General features: G+C 39.1%; 2 protein-coding genes across 18 annotated transcripts; one reads left to right on the top strand and one right to left on the bottom strand.

Annotated features, from left to right (window-relative positions):
- Positions 1–1,337: 1,337 nt before the first annotated feature.
- LOC103723152 (BEL1-like homeodomain protein 7) lies at positions 1,338–25,641 on the bottom strand. Of its 17 annotated transcripts, none has more exons than XM_008813978.4 (7): positions 24,884–25,641; positions 23,990–24,080; positions 23,286–23,520; positions 22,417–23,207; positions 3,520–3,896; positions 3,366–3,426; positions 1,338–2,318 (listed from the first exon to the last, which is right to left on the bottom strand). In XM_008813978.4, exons 3-7 carry the CDS (start codon positions 23,353–23,355, stop codon positions 1,680–1,682), a joined length of 1,938 nt encoding a protein of 645 aa, XP_008812200.4. In that variant the 5' UTR covers positions 23,356–23,520; positions 23,990–24,080; positions 24,884–25,641; the 3' UTR covers positions 1,338–1,679. The 17 variants fall into 17 exon arrangements, with proteins under 17 accessions (XP_008812200.4, XP_008812196.4, XP_088577819.2 ...); XM_008813974.4 differs by having other exon boundaries at positions 22,417–23,218; positions 24,884–25,514; XM_088721693.2 differs by having other exon boundaries at positions 23,286–23,849; positions 24,884–25,453.
- On the top strand, positions 17,672–19,615 carry LOC148703409 (uncharacterized). Its single transcript, XM_089931116.1, has 2 exons — positions 17,672–18,339; positions 18,633–19,615. The coding sequence occupies exons 1-2, from the start codon at positions 17,672–17,674 to the stop codon at positions 19,477–19,479; spliced, it is 1,515 nt and encodes a 504-aa protein (XP_089787242.1). The 3' UTR covers positions 19,480–19,615.
- Positions 25,642–26,337: the final 696 nt, after the last annotated feature.

The following is a 26,337-nucleotide window of genomic DNA, read 5'->3' as shown; positions in this document are numbered from 1 at the left end:
CATTAAATCCAAAATTGATTCCTTCAGATGTATCAATAGGACAAATATGTCTGGCTAGGATAGATATCCTGTATTCGAAAGCTAACAGTTCCCCGTCAATCTTCCAAGATCCAAAAAAAACTCATTTTCCACCCGTGAACGATATCAATAGATTAGCTTGATCTAGAACTTGAGATAACAGTTATATGCCAGAAAATGGTACAATAAGTGGGGGTTAATGAAGTACCGAATTTTGGGGAGTCGGCATCAATTTATGTCTCCTTTCTTTTGGGCCTGGGAGCGGATGACGACAAACGATTTGGCTCTGCCGCGCTGGATATGAGCCTTGCAGCCAACTTCCCGATCTTGTCTATTACCGACTGTCGCACCTCTACTCTACATCAAACAGATCAATAGATCATTCAAACATCTTGGAAGGGGAGGAGATCGAATGCACGATGTACCGAATATTAGACTGACCAGAAGGTTGTTTCTATTTGGCGGAAGTATCTATCTTATTTGATAGAGATCCCGCACTCTGCCATATTATACTCTTAGAATAGGAAAAGCTGGATGTCGCAAGAAAGCAAGCTTAGGTTCACTCATGGATTTTCATTTAGTCTATTTGGTGCTATCAACAAGCTCTGATTTTCTTTATTCTTTTAGTAGTATTGACACGGTCAACCCGATAGGGAATTGAAAGGATCAACCCTTGACAATCCAACAAGAGATGACTGTTCAAGTATTTGACTCTTTGTATTACCTTGTCAACCATTAACCGTCTAACAGGAGGATGACTGCTCAAATGTTTGACTTTCTATGGTATTACCCTTTGTCATAGAAAAAGATTCCACAAATGGTTTATGACATCCTATTTTCAAAGTAGCATCTTATTTGATTCACCATATTCTTTCTCCTCTTCCCCTGCTCTTCACATGCTAGGTTTGTTCAACCCACAAGTTCTCAAAGAGAGAGAGATGGTTGAAAACAAAAGCATCGAAGATAAGTGTTCAAGCGTCCTGCCAATTAACCACTGCTAGCCTAAGCCCTAGTTAGATGGCCAAGAACAGCTTTGATACATCGTTGCATAACAATTTTTGTGCTCGCAAGTGCAGGTATATATCTTGATTTGGCACAACACTTGTGATAGAGAAGGAAATCACCATCATGTGAAGGCAGAGTACACAGCTACAAATGTATAACTCTGGTTTGCAGTACATGAAACATTCCATCAAACAATAAACCATGGGAAAGAATTAGATCCAGATCCTTCATCCATAGCATGCCACATTGGCTTAGAAAGGTCGCATGCTTGGTTTCACCTGAGGGACCTAAAGCCATCACACGGGCTCTTGAAATTTTATTATCACACTGGGGCTAAAGCCATTCCAACATTATACAAAAGGTTGATACACAAATAATAGTGTTACATGTTTTCTTCTTTCACAGATTACACAAAATTATGCTTCTATCTTTACAACATGCTACCCTGTATATTCCACCAGCTCACTTTATCTCACACTTATATTACAGCGTATATCAACCTAAAGTTCTTTCTTCTATAACAATTGCAAGCCGTATCGAACGGCAACTTCATGGCTCTTTCTTCTATAACAATTACGAGCGGTATCGAATGGCAGCTTCATGCTGTTATTCCAACATCATAAATTTGAACAGCCGCCACTGTCACAATTGGCACTTCAAGCAACAAAATCATTCTGTAGATTTGAGGACCCGAATCTGTGCCGCCGATCCTCCATATTCATGAACTCGTAATCAGCTGTGTCAGCTCCAATTGGAGCAGCTGCACCATAAATGTCTTCCCCCCTCGCTGCAAGAAAGCTGTGCTGACCGTTTGATATAGGAAGGCTTCCATCGCAGTGTTGTAGGCCCAATGTCAGTGAGAACCCGCTGTTCCCATACCGACCCACCTCAGCCATCTGATAAGCCATATACCTCCCACTCCCATCCGAGTGGGTAAGTGTGTCTTGCAGAATGCTACAGTCATCGCTGGTTGGTCTTTGCTCATTCAACTTAAGATTCATATAAGCATCATTAGAATTTGTTTCATGCTGGAAGCAAGCAGAAGCCCCATCTGTATCCATGGTGTGGATGGCTTTGGACTTTGAGTCATTAACTTGGTTTGTCTGACTCCTTTCTGCTGAGAAGTTTTGTAAGTCCTCCCGGTCCTCCGAGGATCGGATCTCATCCTTACATTTGGGCCCATTCTCTGATGAAGAGTTTGAGTCAATCTCAGGGTCACCAAACTCTTCTTTGTACATGTCCTCAATCATCGGCTTCCAAAGCCGAACTCGTGCATTAATGAACCAGTTTGAAACCTAGACGAAGGGAGGGCAGATGATAAACAACTAGGAGATAATAGAAATAAATGGCAGCTGACCATCGTGGATTGAACAGGGTCAGGCTCTAAATATTGTACTTGCAACATAATATTATGGTGAGCCATGCACAGGATCGGTAACAAAGTGATTTAATCAAGTACATGTTTGACAGTGTGCATCATATAGATAGTGGGACCCAACATAAGATCAGTGGTGAGTATCAGGTAGTGTTGCATGGACACGATAGTGCATCGGATTCAGACACGTATCCAATTGTATGACTCAGCAAGAGAAGAAAATGGAGATACATGGATACACAGGATAGAATACAATTTTGTTTAAACAATATAATATTCAAGGTTCTCAATCTTGTACCGGATCCTGTACCGTTACCATCTAGGTATAGTGCGGTATGCCTGCTACGGAATCGGTTTGGTATACCAATACTTGGTGCATCCCACGTACCACGAATCGATTTAGTAGTGGTATGGTACGGTATGCTTGGTATGCACCAGCATGGCATACCATGATAGTACTTGTACCTTTTAAATTAGAAGACATTGTCTTATCTTACTTCTAATGACAAAATGGACGGTCTCTCATTGTTGTTAGAGTCCAGCTCTCTACCAATCCCTAAAAGCTGCAAGAAAAATCATAAGCATCCAAGTGTTAACACATATCCAGTTGGGATATGCATCCGACTCGGCTTTTCACAGCTGGATGCGAGTGTCTAGGTAACACTGGTATCAAGTGCAAAGAGAGCTAAGATATATTGGTGCATAGAGGAGCTGAGATCACATACATAGTTGTGTAAGGATCATGAAGCGGAAGTTGGAAGGGAGTCAAGATAACATATGATGAAGATAGTGGTGTAGATAGGCAGAATAAGGGGACTAACGGTAGAAGTATAACAGCTTTTACTTGCTCTCTAAGTAACCTACATAATCAGTCGTGCAATTGATCATTAAAAGGGGGAAAACATCCTAACCATGCCCAAAGATAATCCTTTAAAGTTCTCGATAATATAAATAGTGAGAAGCAAACCTGACTCCTTGTCAAGCCTGTCTGTCTTGCAAGCATCAGCTTCTCAGAATCCTTTGGGTAACTGGCAAAAGATTAGGTAATAAACAGTTACAATGAAGAAATATACACAGTAATATCATCAAAGTTACAGGAGAAGGAGGTAGTGGAAGTTTACGGATGAAGGAAGTGCTCAAACAGCCAAGCACGAAGGATTGATACAGACGACTCAGGTAACCCCCGCTGTGGCCTCCAAGAATGCTGTTGCATCATACCAAACTGCTGCATGGCCCTCTGTTGCCTTAGCTGCTGGTCTATATAACGTAGGCGAGCAATTCCACCTCCCTGGCTAATTGAACTGTCTTGTTCTCCAAGGGTTTTCCGTGTAGCTTGAATCTGACCACTGATGGCATCTCTGAGGCAGCGGAAGTGCTGAGAGATCGTCTGAAGGGCGAGTGCAGTATAAGGTTTAGCAGCTCCAGAACCCGCAATTACATCAAATGATGACACTACAATCTGCATTTGATGGTAATATTGTTTATATCTTCCATCGACCTGCAATAGAAGGGAAAAGAAGTGCAACTCAATCCACAGATAAAGAGCAAGAAAGTCTATCATACAATAAAATTCATAAAGCACACAATTTCCCATTGATAAAATTGACAATATATTATTGCCAGTAGTCTTTTTGGCAGAATTCAGGATGTTTGGAGCTTTTTATCCAAAAATCTTTCAGGTTTATGATGTTTCATATGTGAATCTCACTGCATATTGATCAATGCATCTTTTCTGCATCGATAGATGATAAATACTTTATTCAGTTAGATCCAAAAATCAACACAATATGAGCATTGTTCAAGTTAAATACTTATCCTTAAAGATTGCGCATAATCTTCTGCTTTGCTTTCAGAGATAAATTCAGTTATTGCGGTCCTCTCATTTGAACTAGCACATGAAATTTCAGGGTCACAATGAAAGAAGTCATAAGCGAGATCCAATAAGAAATTCTCAGTGAAAGAAGGTATGCTACTGATTCCTTGGCATGGGTGGTTATACAATGTAGGAAATAATTTAAGGGTGTCACCAAACAAAGACAATCTCCCTCAGAGATTAGCAACAGATACTCAACATCAGCGACTGCGTGCTTATAGTACTCAAGATGATCAGAAGAAGTTTGAAGCTTTTGTTGATGCAGTAGCTGAGATGAAGGTACATGCAGGAGTAATCATTATATACTTGAAAGGCAATCAACATCAATGAGATATACATGCAGTAGTCTTTCCTCAGAGACTAGCGACATCTTCTCAAATCTCGTGAGTGTGTATAATGTTAAACATAATCAGAAAAAATGAAGCTTTTGATGATAGAACAGATCAGATAAAGGCAGAAGCAGAAGTATACAGTAGTATATACTTGAAACAGATCCTCAATGTAAAAGGTGACAATGATGATAGAATAAATGAGATAAAGGTATATGCATAAGTATCCGATATATACTTGAAATGGATCCTCTACATAAAAGGTGATGAAGATGATCAATAGATGGTAGGCATAAATCAAGACAAGATAGAGCTTTTCTCAGTCCATGGTCACTATCAAGGATTAATGAAATAACCAATGACATCCTTATCACATGTTTTCTCATGATACATATTATCTCCTTTCTGATGCTTCAGCACATTTCAATTGTCTCCCCTTTTGAATTCTTGCATCAGAGATTTCATGCATGAACATTGTTTTCAGTAAGTGCTTCATCACTTTGCCTACTACTGATGCAACCTTTTAAGCTTCCTCTGTTTACGCATTTCAAATTTTGTCCTTAGGCTCTTTCAACACAAGCATTTCAAACAGTCTAAAAAAATATGGCAATCATCCATGCTAAGGCATTTGAAATTTTTCCCTCAATTTGATGGGCAAGTATCAGTCAATAACAGCATAAACATCCAAATCACGACTAACTGTACTAGAAATGTCTTGTCCACTGTCCATTCATTTCTCTACACAATAGAATCAAGGTAAAGTTCTTGTTTATAGGTATTTAAAGCGCATCAATCTTAAACCTTGACTGAAGGCTCATAACAAGGTTCGTTGTCTTGGTATTTAATGCGCATTGATCTTAAACCTTGACTGAAGGTACCAAACCCCGTACCGGTACCATTCTCGTACTGTGTCGATATGCCTAATATGGAGGCCAGGTTAGCCTACCAACACTCGGAACACCTCTTGTACTGCGTACCGATTCAAGACCGCGCACCGATTTGGTACAGATACAGTATAATATGGTCGGTATGCACCAATACCAACCGCTATGGCAAACAATGGCTCATAATCACTTATTCTTTTCCATTGATACTCATTTCATATATACTTTTTACATAGATTGATTTCTTAAACCCTTAACCTGGAATTTCCCTACCACAATTCTAATGTAGAAAATCCATGTTACTCATTAATTACACCATTCACAAATAACCACCACAAATGCGGGTAAAAATCCCAAATGAAAACAGTGCAGAGTTGATGTTAGGTTCACTTCTGTATAAAACACAACTTTGAAACAAATCCAAGTTCAAAATTCATGGAAGCTGGGGCTTCCCTTCTTTTAACATATAAGGTAGCTGTATATAGAAAAATTTTGATGAACAAGAATTTATTAAGGTGACCCTCAATATTTGGGACACGGCCTGATAGTTATGGTTATGGCTATCATTCAAAAATGAAGTAGGCTTCTAGTTTTCTTTGTAAATATCAAAAGGAAAACTTAACTAAGAGAAGTGTTACAATTCAAAAGGTAAAGTTTAAAGCCCGATTCTAGATGCTTGCTTCACACGTGCTATAGATTCACTTGCCTCACCACAACTACTACTAAAATTGTCAATACTGACCATCTATTAAATATATTATTTTATTTATGTCCAGAACATAAATAGCAAAATCACTAGGTGGCACACTTATGCTCTCCCCAAGTTGACAATAACGAGGCCCAGCTCATGATTTTTCTCTTTCGATCTTTCCATCAATTGCTCATGCTTGATAATTATAAAGCCATTCTTTTTCCAAATCCTTGTATGTTGTCTCGACAAACCCTTCAATAACTTCATAGTGTCACATAAAGCCAAATCTTTTTTTTTTGCTTCCTCCAATGCTCTTTCGTGATACTAATTCTTAATCTCTAAAGAATTTACATTATTTAATGTGTCAAAAGAAAACAAAAAAAGGAAAAAAAAATATAGTGTAGCTCCAGGGTTTTTTCTTGTTATCAGTGTAGTTTTAACTCACTTTATTTTTGTAAATAAGTGTCCTAAAAGGTCGTAAACTCGTAATGATATTTTGATGGTCAAGGATACAATCAATGCAAGTTTTGATTAGTCACTAGCAAGGTTTGCCGTCTCGGTACCGGATCCTGTACCGGTGCTACGCTATCACTATATCAGTACGTTATGGTACGAGATCTTTTCGGCGTATCGAGTGTTGATACGCCTTCCGTACTGAATATCGGTACCGAACTGGTACGGTGCAGTACGCCCTGTACAGCCCAGTTCGGGCCGATACGGTGAACAATGGTCACTAGGAAGATTATGTACAGAAAAATGTTAAAATTCATAAAGAAGTAAAAATAATTTGGAAAGTAGAAATAGATTAAGAAGCCTATGTGGTAAATACTCTTACATGTACTTAAGGAATTGTTTTGGTGTATGTTTTTATTAGAAAACTGACATTCCATACACTTGGCAACTCTATGATAAACAATCATCAATATAAGAAGCAACAATTAGTGAAACTTGCATGTTGTACCAAAGATACAGTGTTAGGGCACCAACGGGTGAGGGGGGTTAACTGGCTGCCTTAGCTTCCCATAATAACAGCTCAGCTAGTACTTGCTTAGGACAGCAAGATCACCAAGGCCTCGGTGGCTTGGCAAGCAAATTGCTTGGGTGCTTGGTATGTGAACGGGCAGCACAAAGGGACCACATAAGTGACTTGGCCCTAGGCAAAGTGGCTGGAAGCCTAGAGTCTTGCCCATTAAGGCAGTTTAGATAAGTACCTTTAAAATATTTATTCATCAAAAGAATATACTACAATGTCCATGTAGTTCTCATGGTTCCAACTTCTCATTGATCACTATTAAAAAATGAACCAAAAGTTTTACTCATATTCCCTTCATTTGGCTTTAGTTCGCCCCTTGTCCTCACACTATCTATAACCCTCCACTTTTCATCCTTCCCACATGTCATGTGTCTCTCACAATTTTATTTATTGTGATCTAGCAGGGAAAAAAAATGAAACCAAGGAATATCCTTAAAGGGTAGTTTTGAAAATTTACATTCCATCAAGAAGAGCTATGTGGTAACATGGTGGTGGTTGCCGCCTCTCCCTTCAAGTAAGACTTGTATTCCTACCGCATGTTATCTAGCATAGTCCGGCAAGAACAAAGAACGACCAAAAGAAAAGACCAACTCCAATCAGAAGAGAAACTACTCGAACTTTTTGGTTAAATATCCTTCAAGATGTTACAAATAGAACGTAAGTCAAAAAATAAGGCTGCCCTCAACTTTAAACTGACTATTTTTCTAGAAAACTAATTCTTTTGGTAGAGAGATTTAAAATTATTTCACAAACTGTAGGTCATGTTGGTGTTTTGGTTAAGTTAACCAAGCTGTACCTATAAAAACATTTCTCCTCAGAAACTTATTTTTTACAAAACTATTAAATTAGGTGTCCTGTTTCCTTCCGTTTTTGTTATTAGTTTTTTTCATAATTTAGAGTACTAATTTAAGCATTTTTATACCTGATTCCTTTTTTTATTTAATACTAGAAATGAAGATACATGTAGTGGACATGGTTAAGTATTTCTCCTAGAAAAATTTATATTTATATCAAGTTAGGTTTCATTTTCCTATCCCTTTTTCTATCAGTAAATTTTCATAACTTGAAAATTTGTTAATTTAGGTTTCTTGATACATGTTTCAATTTCTTTAATATTAAATACTATAACTAAACACAAGCAATGCACATGATTAAGGAAAAAAACCAAATATATGGGAGCAAGGCATGATTTTTTTATTTATTTAAAAAATCAATGCCAACCTATATTTTCTATGTTCAATTTGTAAGGGTATGCGTTTATATCATAATAAGCGCAAACATATATATACAAAGAAAGTGTAATGAATATGCTTGTAATCTTCTTTGAAGTATCAAATATCACTAGTGATGCATAATAAAACTAACTTCCCTACTCAACATAAAGGTACAAACTACAAAGGTTGTTATAGATGTATGAACATATTTCTCAAGATATTCAAAGTAATTGTCAGTGTATAAACATATTAAAATTTAGGGAAAAGCTAGAGATCATGCGCCAAATCATTGCTTAGTTCATCGGTCTAATTTGGAAGTCAGTGATTGGCTGAGAGGTAGGTGGGACCCAACTAACACCACCAACCCACCCATGTACCTCACCAAGGCCTAACTGCCACATCAACCTGGTGAAATAAGAAGTGCTATGAAGGGTGATCTGTAGTAGTAGCACTCTAATCTGAACTTTATGTTAAAATCTTTATACAATTCAAGTTTCTTTTTCCTTAACAAGTATATTTGAAATTTTATCAAAAATTATCTTTGAAAGATTACATATGGTAAACTCATGTGCGAAATATGTGCCTGGACTAGTCTTTACCAGTGTGAACTTTTTGACATTATTTGCCAGTTGCATTTCTTGTAGGGCCTTTCCACATTGATTACCATTTGGATCTTGGCATACTAATAAGATTATGTCAGGTGCTTTTAGATTTCTAAGGCCCTCTCTTGCTACCTCTTTTCTTGTATTGTGGTGTTTGATCACTTCCTTCATGTACCACCAATAATATGTCTGCCTTTGCATGTTTAGGCTCATTTATGCTCAGAAGAGAACAGATATAGAGTAAATAATAGGCATCAGATAAACAGAACTCTGTGCCCATAAAAATATTAACAGAGGTAAACCCCATCTGAAAAATCTTTACTTGGTTTCCAGAAAAAATTACAGTTAATATATAATAGTAGTAAAATTTCCATTGCCAAACAGAGGATTGATATTATGGCATTCTTTTGGACAAACAATAAAAAATCCTTGTGGAAGAAACTTAAATATCACCACCACATTCATTCACTGGAAGGTGATATGAAATGTGAACTAATATTTAAAGTTTGGTAGCAAGAAAATTATAGTTGAAATTTATTTCTTTCACACTTTCATCCAAGGCATGCCATACCATACCGAACTGGACAGTACGAGACATACCATACCGCACCAGTTTGGTATCAGTATGCGGTACGGCGGGCATACCGATACTCAGTACGACGAACCTGCCTCCATACCGAGCATACCGACACAGTAATAGGGTGGCACAGGTATGGGGCCAGTACCAAGACGGCGTATCTTGCTTTCACCTTAGCATATTCCCACCCATTATAAGGATCTATGATTGTTTTAGTCTACATGGAAACTAAATTGGTCATATGCCGCTCCATCAACCATCTATGGGGCATACATGGCGTAACACTCTAGTTAGCATAACATATTTAGTGTTGGTTTCATATAATGTTTCTTATTAAGCATATAACACAAGGTCTTAAATACTGATACCAAACCCCATTACATTTTTCCATCAAAACGCTATGGCATCAGCACATTATCAGTGCCAGCAGATACATATTAAAACTGACAGCATAAAAAAAAATGAAAAACCATCAATCCTAAGTAGGACAATTGATGTAGTATTGTCAATATGGACCCATAGACATTGGTATGGTCAATACATACTGATATGGATGGTTTTTGGCATCCTAACACTCATACTAGTGCCGGTTTTATGTTGAAACTGTATGGTACCAAGTACCAACAGCATCGTCACATTCCGATGGCTTTTAAATATGTGATACAATGCATGTAGACTCCCCTTGAGATTAATCCTTGCTCCGCCGTTGCCTAGACACTTCATTTTTAAGCTATATGGGAGTCGAGGAATGCTAAACCGGCCCGTACCAGCCGGTTCAGCCAGTACCGAACCGGTATCGTCTCTGACCAATTTGGTTCAGTGTTAAAAACCAGTATTAGCCTGTACCAGCCCCGTACCGATCGGTACCGGCCCATACCGGTCGGTACCATCACGAATCGGCTAACCGTACCGGCCCGAACTGGCCCGTACCGGTTCCAAATTTTTTTGGGGCTTTTGAATGCGTGAACCAAACCAAACCAGTACCGGCACCCACCGGTATGTCGGTACGGTCAGTACAACGGACCTTATTGGGAGTATTAATGTTTCTTGACATTTGATCACCGGCACAATATGACGTATGACTGGACCTACCACTTTGAAGTCTCTTGCTGATGTTGGCAAAAAATGTCCAACATCAAGCACTTTTTTGAAGTGTCATATCTTGGTGATAGACACTTTAAGTATCCTAAGTTTTTAATATAAAAGCTATCAAGATTATATGGACACCTTAAGCCAACTGTAATTATGTTTTTAACATGAAATTATCATAATTATATGAACACTTTAAGCGAAATGTCATCACATTTTAAATGAAAATATATCTTTCTCTAATTTTAAGTTATTTTACTTTGAGTAAGCGTCAACCTGGAGAAATGTATATATGTTAGTAACGCACATACATTACATACAAGGTTTTAAAAATTGGCTTGATGGTAAGGCATCTCACCATCTTGAGTGTCGATACAGGGTAGCGTCCTAAGCAAGGTCGGCAGAATCAGTACCAGGCACCATACCGGTTCTCCGGCGGCACAAGTCGGTACGGGCTCATGTCATGCCGGACCTATACCAATAGAGGAGAAGGCACGCAAATCGTGGGAGAGAGGGAGGGAGGCCGGCCGGCAGACGCCGGCGGAAGCCACAGCTAGTTCTCCTGTTTCGAAAAATAGAAAAACCGGCTGCGGCCTCCCTCTCCCTCTCCCTCCCTCCTCCGCTCGCACTCTTTTCTTCTCCTTCTCCAGCTCTGGCAACGCTTTTCGTTTCGTTGCCAAAACCATACTGGTAAACCGCCGGTATGGCTCGGAACTAGCCCTGGTCCCAAGTGTTGGGACAAGATGAGTCAAGAAATGGACTGGGACAAGATGAGACATTCACCATCCTGAGTGTCAGTACGCGGGGTGTCCCATTCTACGGAAAAATTGGATGGCCCAATTCCATAGCATTTAAAACCTAGCATACATACATAGATACATATATATATATATATATATATATATATATATATATATATATATATATATATATATATATATATATATATATATATATATATATATATATATATATATATATATATAGATACATACATGTGCACATTTATGTCTATGCATGTATGTACACATATGAATACATACATATATTATCGTGTACATTATGTGCCACATCCTCGTGCTTAGATTTTTGGAGCTTGTCTTGCCAAACACTGAAGGACACATCCACTTGGCAATAATGCCAAGGATCTAGATAACATTGCTTCCCATGGTACTATTCATTCATCTTAAAAGTCACATCTCTTCAAATAAAGCCCACGCATATGCAATTTGTCCATCTTGCAGCTACCTCATACACTTTTGAAACTCAAAGGCCTGGAACTCAAGCCAAAAACCAAGAAAGGCATCTTGATGTCCACACTTTTACCAAAACTCCAGTCCTATCAACCATTACATCATCAGCATAAGTTTTAAAAATCTGATTCACAATTCGTTATGACAATATTATCTTACCCTTCAGAATAATCTATAGCCAAAAGTAAAAGTGGCTGAGTTGACATATAGGTAATACTTTCTTTAATGATCATCATCAATCATTATAATTTTGAAACTAAGCTTCTATGATAATTCAAAATTTTGTAGATCTCACACACTTTATTTGATGTCTTAACAAAATGATCCTCATATATTAACAGAACTGAAAGCAAAACCTAGATAGAATGATAGATGCACATGGCATAATATACACTAATTTTGGCTATACCTACCGAGATTCACCGAAATCCACCTTAAATTTTAAACCATAAAATGTGAACATCGCTTCCCAAATAATTGTTCTTTGCTCAATTCCATCATACCAAGAAGTCGGCAGATGATATAGCGGATGACTCCGCTCCTAGTATGACCAAAAGTGAACGACATGGACCAACTATTGAGAAGGAACACTAAGGAAGTGACATTTTCAAAAGATGTTAGGATTCCAGATAATCCAAGAAGCATTAATTAAAACAATAAAATCCAATTACTTATATTTGAAATTTTCTCCTTGTAAGTAAAAACTTACAATCTGTATTCATAAAAAAGCATAAGAATTTGATTTTATTTTTATAGAAAATTTATAATACATGGATTTGGAGAATGGTAAAATAATTGATAGCAGTGGTGACTGATGACAAAGGTTGTTTCATATGGTTAGTGGAGGCAAATGGGTATTGAGAAAACATACAGCACCTAAGGCATTTAAGCCATAAATAGAGCATCATTCCATGTCATGTAGTTTTAAGCACAAGGAGGAAAATACAACAAAGTAAAATCTCACAATCAATATGCCAAATTACAGACTTTATTTTTCTTTTTGTTTCAACCTATTTTTCATGTATTTTTAATTAAGAATGGCATCTCTCTGTTACTAAGCCTTATCCCAAGCCTCTGATATGCTGCTTAATAGTAACTATTATGGGTAAAACAATGAATGAAAATTAACCATAATATATAAAAAACTAGGAAAGGCACATGGGTTGTCATTTTTAAAGAAATTGTATTTTCATTGCTTCTCTCATTATTAGAAAAGTAATTTAAAAAGTATCAACGGAAAAGAATTCTGAGAGCATTCATTTGGTCAATCAATAAAATTAAAGCAGCTAATACAAGTGTCAAAACATGTGTTTTCTTTTTCTGATATATAACAATTTTGACTTTTTAGTTGAGGGTGGGTGAGATACAAGTGTGGATGCCAATGTAACAATGCCCAGGTTTACTCTCCTCATATAAAGAGGTCCATCTCTTTTTCTAATAATCCAACTGAATCTATAATTAAATCCTTGTTCTTAGATTTCATCTCTTTCTACTAATCATAAAGCACAGCAATAAAATAATTTATTTTTTGAAAGAAGACTAGAATGGATCCACAATTTTTTATTACAAATGCATTCACCCATGATTTATATAGGTATAAACATATGGGGTATATGTCCCTACAAATTCCTTGGATTGGATGACTGACTGCATATGTTTCCACTCTCCACTCATAAAAAAAAACTCTTATCTTTAGTAAATGCATTCTTCTTGCTCAGCTCTTGCTCCAAGGGACCGAAACAAGTGAACCATTCAAAGGCTGGAATGTATTTTAGAAGGTTATAAATGATAAAATATCATTTAATTTTACTCGCAGGTCGCAGCCATCCTTGTCTCCTCCAGGGTGGCATATTGCACTTCATTTTATTAATTTAATTTTTGGAATAGCATGTCTATAACTTCTCAATGATGTGGTTATCTCTAATAAGCTATCGGTTAAGGTCCGCCGTACCGGTACCGGTCGGCGTACCGGTGGCATCCCGGACCGGTACGAAACCGGTCCCGTACCGGTCCGTACCGGTGGCGTACCGGTCCGTACCGATCCCGTACCGGCCCCGTACCGGTTCTTCAACAATAAATTACCGGTACCGGATTTCACGCTGATCCGGTACCGGTCCCAGGCCGGACCGGTACGTACCGGCCGGTACGGACCGGTACGGCAGACCATGCTATCGGTTAATTAAGAGGCAAAAACAAGAGATTAGGAAATTCTAAGAAAAAGCAACATTAATTAACTTTCCATGGAAATATAATAAAAAAATAATATTAGTCTAAAAGTCGCCACCTTAGCCATCTATGCACCTACCTCGACAAGGCACTGAGGCAGCCACCTAGCGCCTGCCGCAATATTTTCAACCAATTTGAGCATGGTACATGAAACTGACTTAGGAGTTCAATTCTTCCCAAATTAGTAGTTTTTGCTAACTTACTAAATCTTATTGGATATGTTTCGATTATTTTGGATATAGCTATTTTTCATCATTATGCTCATTAATTTTTAAATTATTATTTTCTTGGTTGCCTTGACTTTTGCGACCCAGCTAACACCTACCTGGCCTCCTGGCTGCTGGTGTGCAGCCTAAAATCTTTTTAAACAACGGAAATAATAATCTTGAAATTAATATTTAGCAGTATAACCAACATAAGCTTAATTTCGCTATTCTAGTTTTTATGAACTAAATTGGAAAAAAAAAATGTAGATCAAGTTGTAAATCCATAAATTCATCAAACATCATTTTACTTCCTTTATCCAAAGTATAAATCTTAATCTAATATGTGGTTTACTTCCAAACTATACAATGCAAACCTTAAGAAGTCACCAAGTCCTTCTGCACTGTTAAGTTCAAACCTATAGCTGCCCCAATAAAAAATTCTGATGCAAGAACCAACTAAAGTATAAACATTATAACATTCATGCAATGCCTCAGACGATCTTTGATTAGGTCATAAAGAATTTGAAGCCCTAAGATAGAGCTCAAAGTGGATAATTCTTGAAGGATTTATCAATTTCCTTTCAATATGTGAAAGGACTTCTAGCTAGATTGCTGGAGTAATAGAAACACATTATTCAAAGACCCTTCATCACAAAAATATTACAAGAACTAAGAGCTTGACATAGTTTTAATTATATGAATGATAGATTAATGATATATGATGTTAGAAAATGAATCATACAAACAGATGCTGTAGCTGCTAAGACTAATTAAAAAAAGAAAGAGCAGATGTATAAGCTAGAATTGCAACATAGACGTAGATATTTTTTTCCTTGATGAAAGAAATGTTTTTTTTCTTCTTTTTTTTCCCCCTTTTTTGGTGCAAATGAGTATGTCCCTGATGGTCAACAGTTTCATAAAAGTTGGAAAGTTTTGAAAGTTGAAACAACCGTAACAAGCTCAAAAGTGTTTCTTGCCAAATATCAGACAAACTTTGCTTTGAAGGTTGTACAAAAATTGAATTCTCAATTTCTCTAGGCTAAGAATCTGCAAATAGGTGTCATTTAAAATAGTCTCTGCTCGTGATTGAGAAAAAGGGTCTCCCACTTATGTATACTTGACATCTCTTAGGCTGGAAAATTGTTTAATGATATCATTTAAAAAGAGTATGACAGTGATAGAGAAAAGGGGTGAAATTTATAACGTATGAGAAATGGAACCAAACTGCACAGTATGATGCTTTTCAATGGTTAATGACACCTTCAAATCTACAACAGCAAGATCAGACCAATTTACTAATTTAGTAGGTCTCGCAGCCATCAGCTGGCTCTTTTAGGTTTGGTAGTATGTCCCTCACTTCCACAGAGTTTTCTTGAACAGGAATATCGCACAAAGCCATAAACTTATAGAGAGTTGACACGAGGTAGAGAACCACTAGAAAAAAAACTTATTAATCGTTGATGGATTATACTTCGGTCCATACTGCTGATCTGATAGATATGTGATCAGGTTTGTTGGTTAATATTAAGATTCATTATATGTTAGATTACAGGACAAAAGGATATATCATCATTCCACCATTATACAAAAAAAAGAATACGATAAAAAAGGGAAAATTCAGATAAGGGGCAATAGAAGAGAAAGAAAAGAGAAATCACAATGGGGACAGATATTAAAGGAAAAAGGGAGAAAACTTTTCAAAAGTATAGGAGCTTCATTAATCATTTATCCACAAAATATATGTCATTAGCTCACTAAGGAAAAGAACCAGAGGTCCAAAAAGTGCAGGTCTGAAGCCTCGAACTTACTCCATTTCAATCCTAAATAGTAGGGTTTTCCAAGTCCAAACTAAACAAAACAAAATCAATATCATGATATGAAACAACTGATTTATCCTAAGTAAATAGACAATCAGAGAAGGATTAATGAAAGGGGTCGGTCATAGAACTGAAGAAGTTGAATAGTGTAGTTAATCATGACATTGCCCTCTTCCTTTGTCTTGTTGCCTGCCACAACAAAGAGGACTTGCTAACAATATAGAAGATATTCCATCTATCTCAACCTAAAAAGATAGCTTTACTTAACCCATCTCAATCTAACGAAAAATTAATGTAGAAAAAGTGAATAGACTTGTAGAAACCACATTAGAATCACATGCTTCCCTGTGGTTTTGACAAAAACAGTAGTATCCCACAGAGATAGGGATATCTAAGAAAGAAGCATTTTACAGTCTTAGGTATTAAACATTTTCAACCCTAAGTCATAAACATAACAAACAAAAGTAAACAACTTTCGGGAAATAGTGAGAAAAAGGATGATATGAAATCAAGAATTGTAATATGGGTAAGACTAATGGGCATATGTGGACACTGAAACAATATGAAATTGAGCAGCAAGGTGTCCTTTAATTAAAACTTTTTACATTTTTCTGTACTCAACAAAAGGTCTTAAACAACTTTTAGGAGATATCTAATTCTTATTATACCATTTTGTTGTAACCCACTTCAAAAGACCACTAAAGAAACACCCATGCTTACTAGCTTCCAATACCTGATGCAGTTTCCAGAAACTGTATAAACCAAGGAATGCCGTACCAGCCCATACCGGCCGGTACGGTCCGGTACGTACCGGTCCGGTCCTTGACCGGTACCGGAAATAGATGAAAGCCGGTATTTTCTGGTTTTTTTGTGCGAACCGGCCGGTACGGAGTCCATACCGATCGGTACCGGCCGGTACCGCTTGGTACCAGCCTCGTACCGGTGCGAACCGGCCGGTTCGCGTCGGTACCGACCACAGCGCCTCGCGCTGTGGTTTTTATCTCTCAAAAAACAAAGTGGCCTCTCAGCTACTTCTGTTCTATCAAATCAAAGGCCACTTCTTTTTTGTTATTTTTGTTTTAAAAAAAAGAAGTGGCCGAGAGGCCACTTCTTTTTTTGAGTTGACAGCACGAAAATCGAAGTGGCCTCTCGGCCACTTCTTCCTCGCTCGTTCGGTTATAAAAACCAAACGAGAGGCTCTGTCCAGACTCCAGAGTAACTAAAATCCAGAAGTGAGCCTCTAAAGAGTAATCAGAGACGGAAAGATTTGAGAGATAGCCCACAAATTGAGGAGGAGGTCCTGCCCAAAAAATCCAGCGGAGACTATTTAAGGTGCAATTTTTTTGTCCTATGTTATTTCATTAATTTTGTTAATAAGTAACTAAAAAAAATAGTTTATAAATTACTTAAATAATAAGATAATGCAAAAATTTACTTTATTAGCTTAATTTTTTGATAAGTTGTACATTTATGATAGAAATGGAGCCATCAAGAAAAACGAACCCTGCAAAGCGTGATATTGGCTGGTTTTATGGACGAAGACTTGGAAGTGAGGAGCAACGACACCAGTTTCAATGCAAGTTTTGCGACAAGGTTTTCAAGGGAGGAGGGGTAACCAGGTTGAAGCAACACTTAGCCGGAAATTCCGGTGAGGTTGCTACGTGCCCAAATTGTCCAAGCGAGATTCGTGTGCTGATGAGGCAGAATCTCGCTGAGGTCAAAGAAGCGAAGGAAATGGCTTCCAAGAAGAGGGCGGAGGTCGATCACCGAGTGGCAGAGCCACCTTCCTATCACTCTAGGGAGCCAGAGGAGGTCGAGGATCTAGATGAGGAGGAGGCAGATATTCAGGCAGCCATGCATGCAAGCCTGGATGATCAGTGGAAGCAGGAGGAGGTGGCCAGGCATAGGGCTCGATTTGGGCCCTCTGCATACGAGTCGGACGGCGGTTCTGGGAGCACTAGACAAGATCCAAAGTTCTTGAGGACAACTTCAGTCAGGGAGGGCGTCGGCAAAGAACGTGGCCGGATTGCATCTATGCTGGGTAGTTTTGGTAGCCGAAAGAAGTCATCTAGAGGAATTCCACAAGGAGCGATAATTCATGATGTAGATCCGCATGCTCTCCCCAGCAGAGATCAAGGCAGCAGAGGGTAGACACAATGTGGATGAAGGATAAGAAGAAAACTATGTGGCGAGCTATTGGATCCTGATTTCACTTCAGCCACATTCCAGCGAATGTGGCAGACAATACATACTACAGGTCTGCCATTGCCGCCATACAAGCTGCCGATCCCGGTGTAGTTCCTCCAGGCCCGAAGGAAATATACGGTGAGCTTCTTGACAACAATAAGAAGGAGCTGGAGAATTGGATTGACTCCTACAAGAGCAAGTGGCCCATATATGGACTAACCATCATGTGCGATTGTTGGACCGATCCGACCAGGCGGAGCATCATCAACTTCCGGACATACTGTGATGCTAAGACCTTCTTCCACAAGTCGGTTGATGCTTCGGCTTATGTGCACAACACCTCGTACATGCTGAAACTTATGGAGGATGTGATTGATATGGTAAGAGAGGAGAATGTCGTGCAAGTCGTCACTGATAATGGGCCGCAATATAAGGCTGCCGGGCAGGTCTTGATGGAGCGGCGACCACATATTTTCTGGACCCCATGTGCTGCACATTATATTGATCTCATATTGATGGACATTGGAAAGATCCGTAGGGTGCAACAAACGGTGGAGACAGCCCAACGCATTACCAGGTATATTTATAACCATAACTGGGTCCTTTCACTGATGAGAAAATATGCAGGGGAAGAGATTTTGAGACCAGGAGTCACACGGTTTGCTACCAACTTCATCGCACTTGATAGCATACTCGAGAAGAGAGGAGCCCTACGTCAGATGTTTGCCAGTTCCAAGTGGTATGATAGTAGATATTCTTATGCCGGCACTGAAGGGAGCAAGATAGAAGACTTGGTGATGAGACAGCCATTCTGGCAGCGGGCTACTACAATAGTCAAGGCTATCAAACCATTATATGAAGTGCTGCGGACCGTAGATAGCGAGATCTACCCCCAGATGGAATTTTTGTATCACATGATGGTCAAGGCAAAGGATCAGATTATGGAGGCAGATCCAGCACATGGCCGGTCGTACATCAACATCATTGAGCAACGGTGGGGAGCGCAAATGGGTACAGAATTACATCTAGCAGGTAAGCTAAGATATAATTATAGTGACAATTATAGAGATGGATGTAATTATATAATTATGCTAAGATAGTCTCGTATATGTGCAGCATACTACCTAAACCTCCGGTTTTAGTACAGCATAGATGGAATTGGTATGGATGAAACACTTCTGGATGCTTTGCGTAATGTGATTTACAAGATGGAGCATGATCCAGAAAAAGCGGCCCTATGTCTTGAAGAGGTAATTATGATTTAGTAATTACCAGCATGTATAAGTATATCGGCATCTTCAATTATTAACATGGTTTTCTTATGCTTATTTTTCACAGAGCAAATTATTTAGAGAGGGCAGCTACAGTTTTGGCCAACGAGCGGCTGTCGTCAGCAAACACAATATGAATCCAGGGACGTGATACTAAAGCTAAACATTCACCTGGTGTTACTTAGTTACTATTATGGAACTATCATATATGTAATTTTCATAAATATTTTTGCAGCTGAATGGTGGGTGCATTTTGGCGGATCCGCGAGAAATCTAAAGCGGATAGCTATCCGGATCCTCTCCCAAACAGTCTCCTCTAGTGGATGTGAGCGCAATTGGTCCACCTTCGCCCTTATCCACAGCAAACAAAAAAACCGTTTGACGCAAAAGTGTCTCAACGACCTTGTTTATGTGCATTACAATTTGCGGTCGAGGCTAAAGTGCATCCAGGAGGAAGTGGAGTTCAAGTATACAGATCCGATTTACGGAACCTTCACCGCTGATAACGATGATCCACTACTCGGCTGGCTTGTAGGCCAGCAGCAGGAGCCCGAGCTTGACGAGTCAGGATCGCCTCCACGACCAGCTACCTTCATAGCCACCGAAGCTGGGGTCGATCCAGAGCAATGGGCTGAGCGCAATATTCCACACACTCCCAGAGCTGATCAGCCGCAGGCACAGGGGAGCCAGACAGAGAGGACCAGGAAAGAAAAACAAAGGGTCCCAATGGAGAGTGTCGAGGAAGAGACTTGGACTAGCAGCGATGAAGGTTCTAGTGGTGATGGATCTTCTAGCCATGGAGGGAGCGGAGGACAGTATGGTCCTCATAAGACACAGCCGGAGGGTGGTCTTTATTTCACCGGTGAGTCCCAATTTACGGGTGCTACACAGGATACGGACCACGGTCGACCACCTGATAGATTTCGTGAGGATATCATTGGATATAGAAGACGGGCTCCTCGAGGTCGTTCAGGAAGACAGGATACAACTGCAGATCCGACAACATACGGATACGGATTCTATCATCCACAGCCTCAGCCTGACGAATATGGATATGGTGCATTGAATTTTGCTTCCGCCATATTTGGATGGGCCCCTACACAATCAGAGGACACCTCTCAGAGCCAGAGCGTGAGCGAGAGATCCGACAGTTCTTATAACCTGGCGCGCGTTCCTTCTGATTGGGTTGATTTGCCTCCTGATTATACTTATGATCCGGATATCTACGAGAGCCATCGGCACTCGTCCCGATTTTAGATATCCTAGAGTACTTTAAATGTATGTAAATGATTGTATCTTAATTTGAAGATATTTTATGTGTATCATTTTATCATTTGGAACGGAAGGAAAACATAACATGCATCATCTATATTTCAAATTTCAACCCTAAATTTAAATATAAAAACATCAAAAATCATGAAAAAAGAAATAAAAAAACATCAATCTTCACTTAATTTAAGATCCAACAGAGACAACATTTTTAAAAAAAAAAAAATGTCTGGCTCGCGGTACCGGCCGGTACGGTACCGGTCCGTACCGGTACCGACCGGTACCGTACCAGTCCGGCCGGCCACCGGTACGCCGACCGGTACCGGTACGGTGGACCTTGGTATAAACTGTTTCATGGAATGTTTTCAAAATGTCGGACACCATCCTTTACTTGTCAGATGGTCTGAGAAATCACAAGAGAAGAAGAAGGAGAAGGAGAAGGAGAAGAAGAAAAAGGAGAAGGAGAAGGAGAAGAAGAAGAAGAGGAAGAAGGAGAAGGAGAAGAAGAAGAAGAGGAAGAAGGAGAAGGAGAAGAAGAAGAAGAAGGAGAAGGAGAAGAAGAAGAAGAAGAAGAAGAAGGAGAAGAAGAGGAAGAAGGAGAAGAAGAAGAAGAGGAAGAAGGAGAAGGAGGAGGAGGAGGAGGAGGAGGAGGAGGAGAAGAAGAAGAAGCAGAAGAAGCAGAAGAAGAAGAAGAAGAAGGCAAAAGGAGGAGGAGGAGGAGGAAAAGACGAAGGAGGAGGAGAAGATGATGATGATGATGATGAAGATGAAGTAGAAGCTCAGGAGTTAGTAGGTGGCCTCAGCTGATGTGGCTATGGAAGAGATGCATGGTGTCCATCAAATAAATTTCCACTTTCCTTCAGAGAAATCAAAATAAGAGTCAACAAAAACCATGGAACCTACAAAAAATCTCTCAAAAATTTTCATTTTGTGCCTCTATACTCGTAAAACTTATGAAAAAATAGAGTAGTTGATTCCAATGGAGTATGTAAGGCGATTTTTAGAAATCAGGCAATGAAAATGCCAATTTTTCTTATCTACCTATGAACATAGACTTCTCTCTCCAGCAATACACATATACATATATACGAAACTGTGCATGAAGCAGCAAATATACTGCCACAAAGACTTGCATGATGAAGATATTACCAGAAAGCTAATTTAGTTACTCCTCAGGGCTATTGCTGAACAGTCTAATATAAAAAAGAAACAAGTGCTAAACAAATCGACATTTATATTCATGCTAAATTCCAGTTTTACTTAGAAACATGCAACTATATCCAAATAAAACTTAGATTATGCAACAGTATGAGAAATTACAATTATTCTGTTAATTTAAAATTTTAAAAAAATACTCAACTACTAATATAAGGAAGAAATAACTAGCAAAATTTTACTGGCAGTGGTGCTGATAAAGCCTACAGTTTTTTCTTTTACTACATACCAAGGAAATATCAACTAAAGGAACTTGTATTGGGGAAATGAATATATGCGCACCTCATCCAACATAGCCAACAGTTTCATGACCTTGTTCTGAAGGTCCTGTCTTTCGGAGGGTGAGAGCTCACTAGAAGAGTTGGCAGTGGACTCTTGAGGGTTTGAAGGCATCCCTTTACTCTTTGATACCCCATCGGTATCCTTACAACCAGTCGTACCAGCAGAAGAATGGACACTTTGGCTTTTATCTGCCTTGTGCTTCAAAGTCTTCCGGGCATTAACAACTTCATCAAGTAACTCTTGTGCTGCCTTGAGATACTTAGAATTTGGAATGGAACTTGTAAGACTTGAAACTCCATAAGGAGAAAGGTTAGCATGCATATTGTTGTTTCTAGAGTCATCATCTCTACATGAACTGCCATTTCCTAAATTTGACTGATGTGGCCCAAAGAAAAATATGTCTGAGCTAGCAGGCCGGCACTGAAATGAAGGAACCAGAATTTGTGTGCCAAGGCTAAGTGACAGTCCATGGTTTTGCATGGTGGAAACATTTGACTGCTGCAAAGACAAGTTCTGTCCATTTAAGGTGCCCAACTGGGTCTGCAGACCCATGTGGCATTCATCACTAACAGAACTGCGAACAAGATTTCCTGGACCATTCATTGACCCGCCAATTGTTTGCATGAATGGCATCTCAATTCTCCCATCCCTCCAAGCATTGTAAACATTTTTGTCAAGATGAGAAGACACCATGTGAGGACCTTCCACAGATGAGCCTTGTGAAATCATAGCAGTGGGAACAGGGAGCTCGACAGAGTTCTGCTGTGATTGAGTATCGCCTGCCAAAGCATCTGAATATGGACTAGAAGAGGGATAGTTAAGATATAGCATGTTGCCAGTAATTGATGACTCAGGATATGGAGTATGACCTGGATCCCTTAGACACAGGTTCGGCATGGCATCTCTTTGATCGGTAGAGCTGGTATAGAAAGTAGCCATTTCCCTCTCCCTTGATTTCAAGCAGTTCGAGATCTTCAGAAATAGCAAGAGTTGAACAATAAATCATTACAATATTGGGTACAGCAGTAGGCTAGCTGCCTGTCATGAGGAGTCAGGAAGGCTCCCAATTGCATCAATTTTCAGAATACAGAAAGCTCGAGTCCTCTGTGAAGAAATGAGTTCGATGCAAGAAGTTTGCACAGGGGAAAAAAAGGTCAGCAGGTACGAGATCAGGAGCATATACAAAGACAAACTAATAAATCATTAAATATAGGGGGAAAATTAGCATAGATCTTGAAAGAGAAAGTAGTGGGCATTTATTTATAAATATGACATGGTTTATTGATTTGATTTTCCTTTGTTACCAAGAATGTCTTGATAACAAGATGAAAAGAAGAAAAGGGAGTGAAATTGGATCATAAACTGGCATCCGGCAACCATTCCTCGTACTTCTAGGCTTAGTAACTGCTCTCGCAAGGATGGTTTCTGAACCACTAAATTAGCATAATCAGAAAGAAAAAAAAAAAGGGATAAACAAAGAAACAATAAAAACAAATTAAGGACATACGAGGATCAATAAAGTATACACAAACAAATAACAGAATGATTGAACACCATATCCTCCGGTCCTTACCTTTATACAATGATCGGAAGAGCAATCAGCAGCAAGCAGCTCATAGTTGTTCCACCTCTTCAGCCATGAAAGAAGCAAGCTCGCGACCAACCTGGATAAAAAATCAAACAAATAAACCAAGTTTCTTTCCTTTTAAGGCTACATGCTTGAACAATATCCAAAAGTAAGGCACGCAACAAACTTCTACTGAAAGATATCAGAATCTCAATTCCCACAACTTCAGCTCAAAGCACACAACAATTTATGCCAACTAACAGAAAAGCAGAAATAAAGCGCAGAAGAACCAGCACCAAAAGAGCCCAAATAATTCTATTTTACCTCCCTTCCTTTTTAGCATCTCTGAGGCAAAGGGCTTTCACCTATAAAACCCAAAACCCATCTCAAAAGCTCCTTTCCTTCACCTAGTCAACACACCCAAGAGTCCCAAAAATTCCAAACCCCATAACCAAAAACAGAAGAAAGAAAGAAAAGCTTTCCCGAACCCAAAAGCAGCACAACCAAAAACCAAAATTAAGCGAAGTAGGAAAACAGAACACCAACCCCTTCTCCAGAAGTACTCATTAAACCCAAGAAAGTGGAGAGCACCCAAGAAGAAGAAAAAACAACAGAACCAATTTCTAGTGAATTATTCCTTGCAAAGAAAAAACAAAATTTTCAGAGGAAAAGAAAAATCAGGGAGAAAGTTTGTTGCACCCACCAGATACAAAAGAATAATTAGATTAAAGAAATTGTATACAGAGAGCAAGAGACAAAAAGAGCAGCAGAAGAAGAAATAAATGAGATGGCGAATTTGTACAAAGAAAAAGTGCAGATATAGAATTGTATATGTACGTCTATGTGGGTACGAATAACATTAATAACTGAGACAGAAAAGGAGGAGGGATGGAGACTTGCTTGAGCGAGAGCCGCGGGAGAAGGGCTGCTGTGCACCCTATGGGGAGCAGGAAAGCACGAATTCGCAGCCGATCCGCCGTGGGAAATCCTCCCAATACGGAGACAAACCGATCCCAAGGATTCAAATCACCACCCAGCCCCCTTTCTAATTCTTTTCCTTCCTTTGCTCCTCCTCCTATGTAACAATACTTACCTCAGCACCAATACCAGCACCCAGAATAATATAATACGTCCACTAATGATTCCTTTTTAAATTGCTTTCCCTTCTCTCTCCCTCCCTCTCTCTCTCTTCCTCTTCCTCTCTATCTCATTAGATTTTATCATCATCAGACCCCAACATTCTAACTTTCACGTGAGAATAACAGTCCCTGAGCTTCAAAAAGCCATGACAATGGCTTCTCTCTCTCTCTCTCTCTCTCTCTCTTCTTTTACCTCTCTTCTTAGCCAAGTCTGAAGCACCTTCCTATCGCCTTCACTCTTGGGAGTTGGTGCTGGAATTGTTACGGTGTTCAATCTTCTAACCACCAGTTGGTAGACCAAAATCTTCTCTTAAACTCATTTGGTCCTCCCTTGGTTCCTTGCCCCTCCCTCCCTCTCATCATACCGAGTTCCAAAGCATGAGGAAGATGCTGACATCTCACAATCCAGACCACATAAAATAAAAGGGAGTCCTGACTCTAATTCTCTCTTATGAAAAGGCCATCCTTCCCCAAACCATCCTGTGGGGAACTTGCTTTAGAACAAGGGCATCATTATGTAGATTGATGCGGGTTTCCCAACCTTTTGAGCACCCTTTGTGAGACCTTTTGCTGTACAAAAATATAAAATATATAAATAAATCTATTTTATTTTATTAATTTAAGTAAAAAAAAAAAAAAGATGATTTCAACGTGATATCAGAGCAGAAATTCTGAATTCAAATTTTATCTCCACACTCATTAATCTTATTATTAAAAATTTTATATGTTGGGCTCGCTCATTAAAAAAAAAATCCAGCTCATATATGAGAAAGAGTGTACATGCTGATGTGGGTTATGGGCCTTATGGCATGTCTTGATTAAAAATCACTTCCCTTGTAATTCTTTTTTAATTGCTTCGCATCAAGTGTGTGCTTGGTGTTGTGTGCAAAGCCTGCTTGCATGCCTGATGTCCCTTTCTAACTGTTTGTGCATGGCTTTATTAGTTTTTAAATTCTGGATGAGTGCAATTCTGGCAAATCCTCCTTGGAATTCGTAGATCGATCGGGGCGTCGTGTCGACAGGTGATTAGCTGAGTTGAAATATTTCAATGCCCTCATGTGAACTTCAACAGTAGATTCTGGAGTCTTTCAATAATTTAGCTGCAATAGATTACAAGATCATGCATGATCCAACCTTGGTAGCTTGACCATGGTGGGGAATACCGGTCACTGCTATTTATAGTCAGAAGGAATTCTTGGTTCCATTATCCAATAG

This window comes from Phoenix dactylifera, chromosome 5 (genome assembly GCF_051530095.1).
Source record: "Phoenix dactylifera cultivar Ajwa chromosome 5, Ajwa_hap1_PhDact_Kaust_v1.1, whole genome shotgun sequence".
NCBI lineage: Eukaryota > Viridiplantae > Streptophyta > Magnoliopsida > Arecales > Arecaceae > Phoenix > Phoenix dactylifera.
Note: the sequence above shows the minus strand (reverse complement) of the source record. Positions and strands in the feature narration are given on the sequence as shown.

Excerpts from the sequence above, each read along its gene's own strand:
- LOC103723152 (XM_088721685.2), bottom strand. The coding sequence starts at position 23,355 with ATGGCTACTTTCTATACCAGCTCTACCGATCAAAGAGATGCCATGCCG. Across the intron at positions 3,897-22,416 it reads TGTTGGCTATGTTGGATGAG|GTCGATGGAAGATATAAACA; the intron begins GTGCGCATATAT and ends CTTCTATTGCAG. Across the intron at positions 3,427-3,519 it reads TTTGAGCACTTCCTTCATCC|TTACCCAAAGGATTCTGAGA; the intron begins GTAAACTTCCAC and ends ATCTTTTGCCAG.
- LOC148703409 (XM_089931116.1), top strand. The coding sequence starts at position 17,672 with ATGGAGCCATCAAGAAAAACGAACCCTGCAAAGCGTGATATTGGCTGG. Across the intron at positions 18,340-18,632 it reads AGAGATCAAGGCAGCAGAGG|GCGGAGCATCATCAACTTCC; the intron begins GTAGACACAATG and ends CGATCCGACCAG.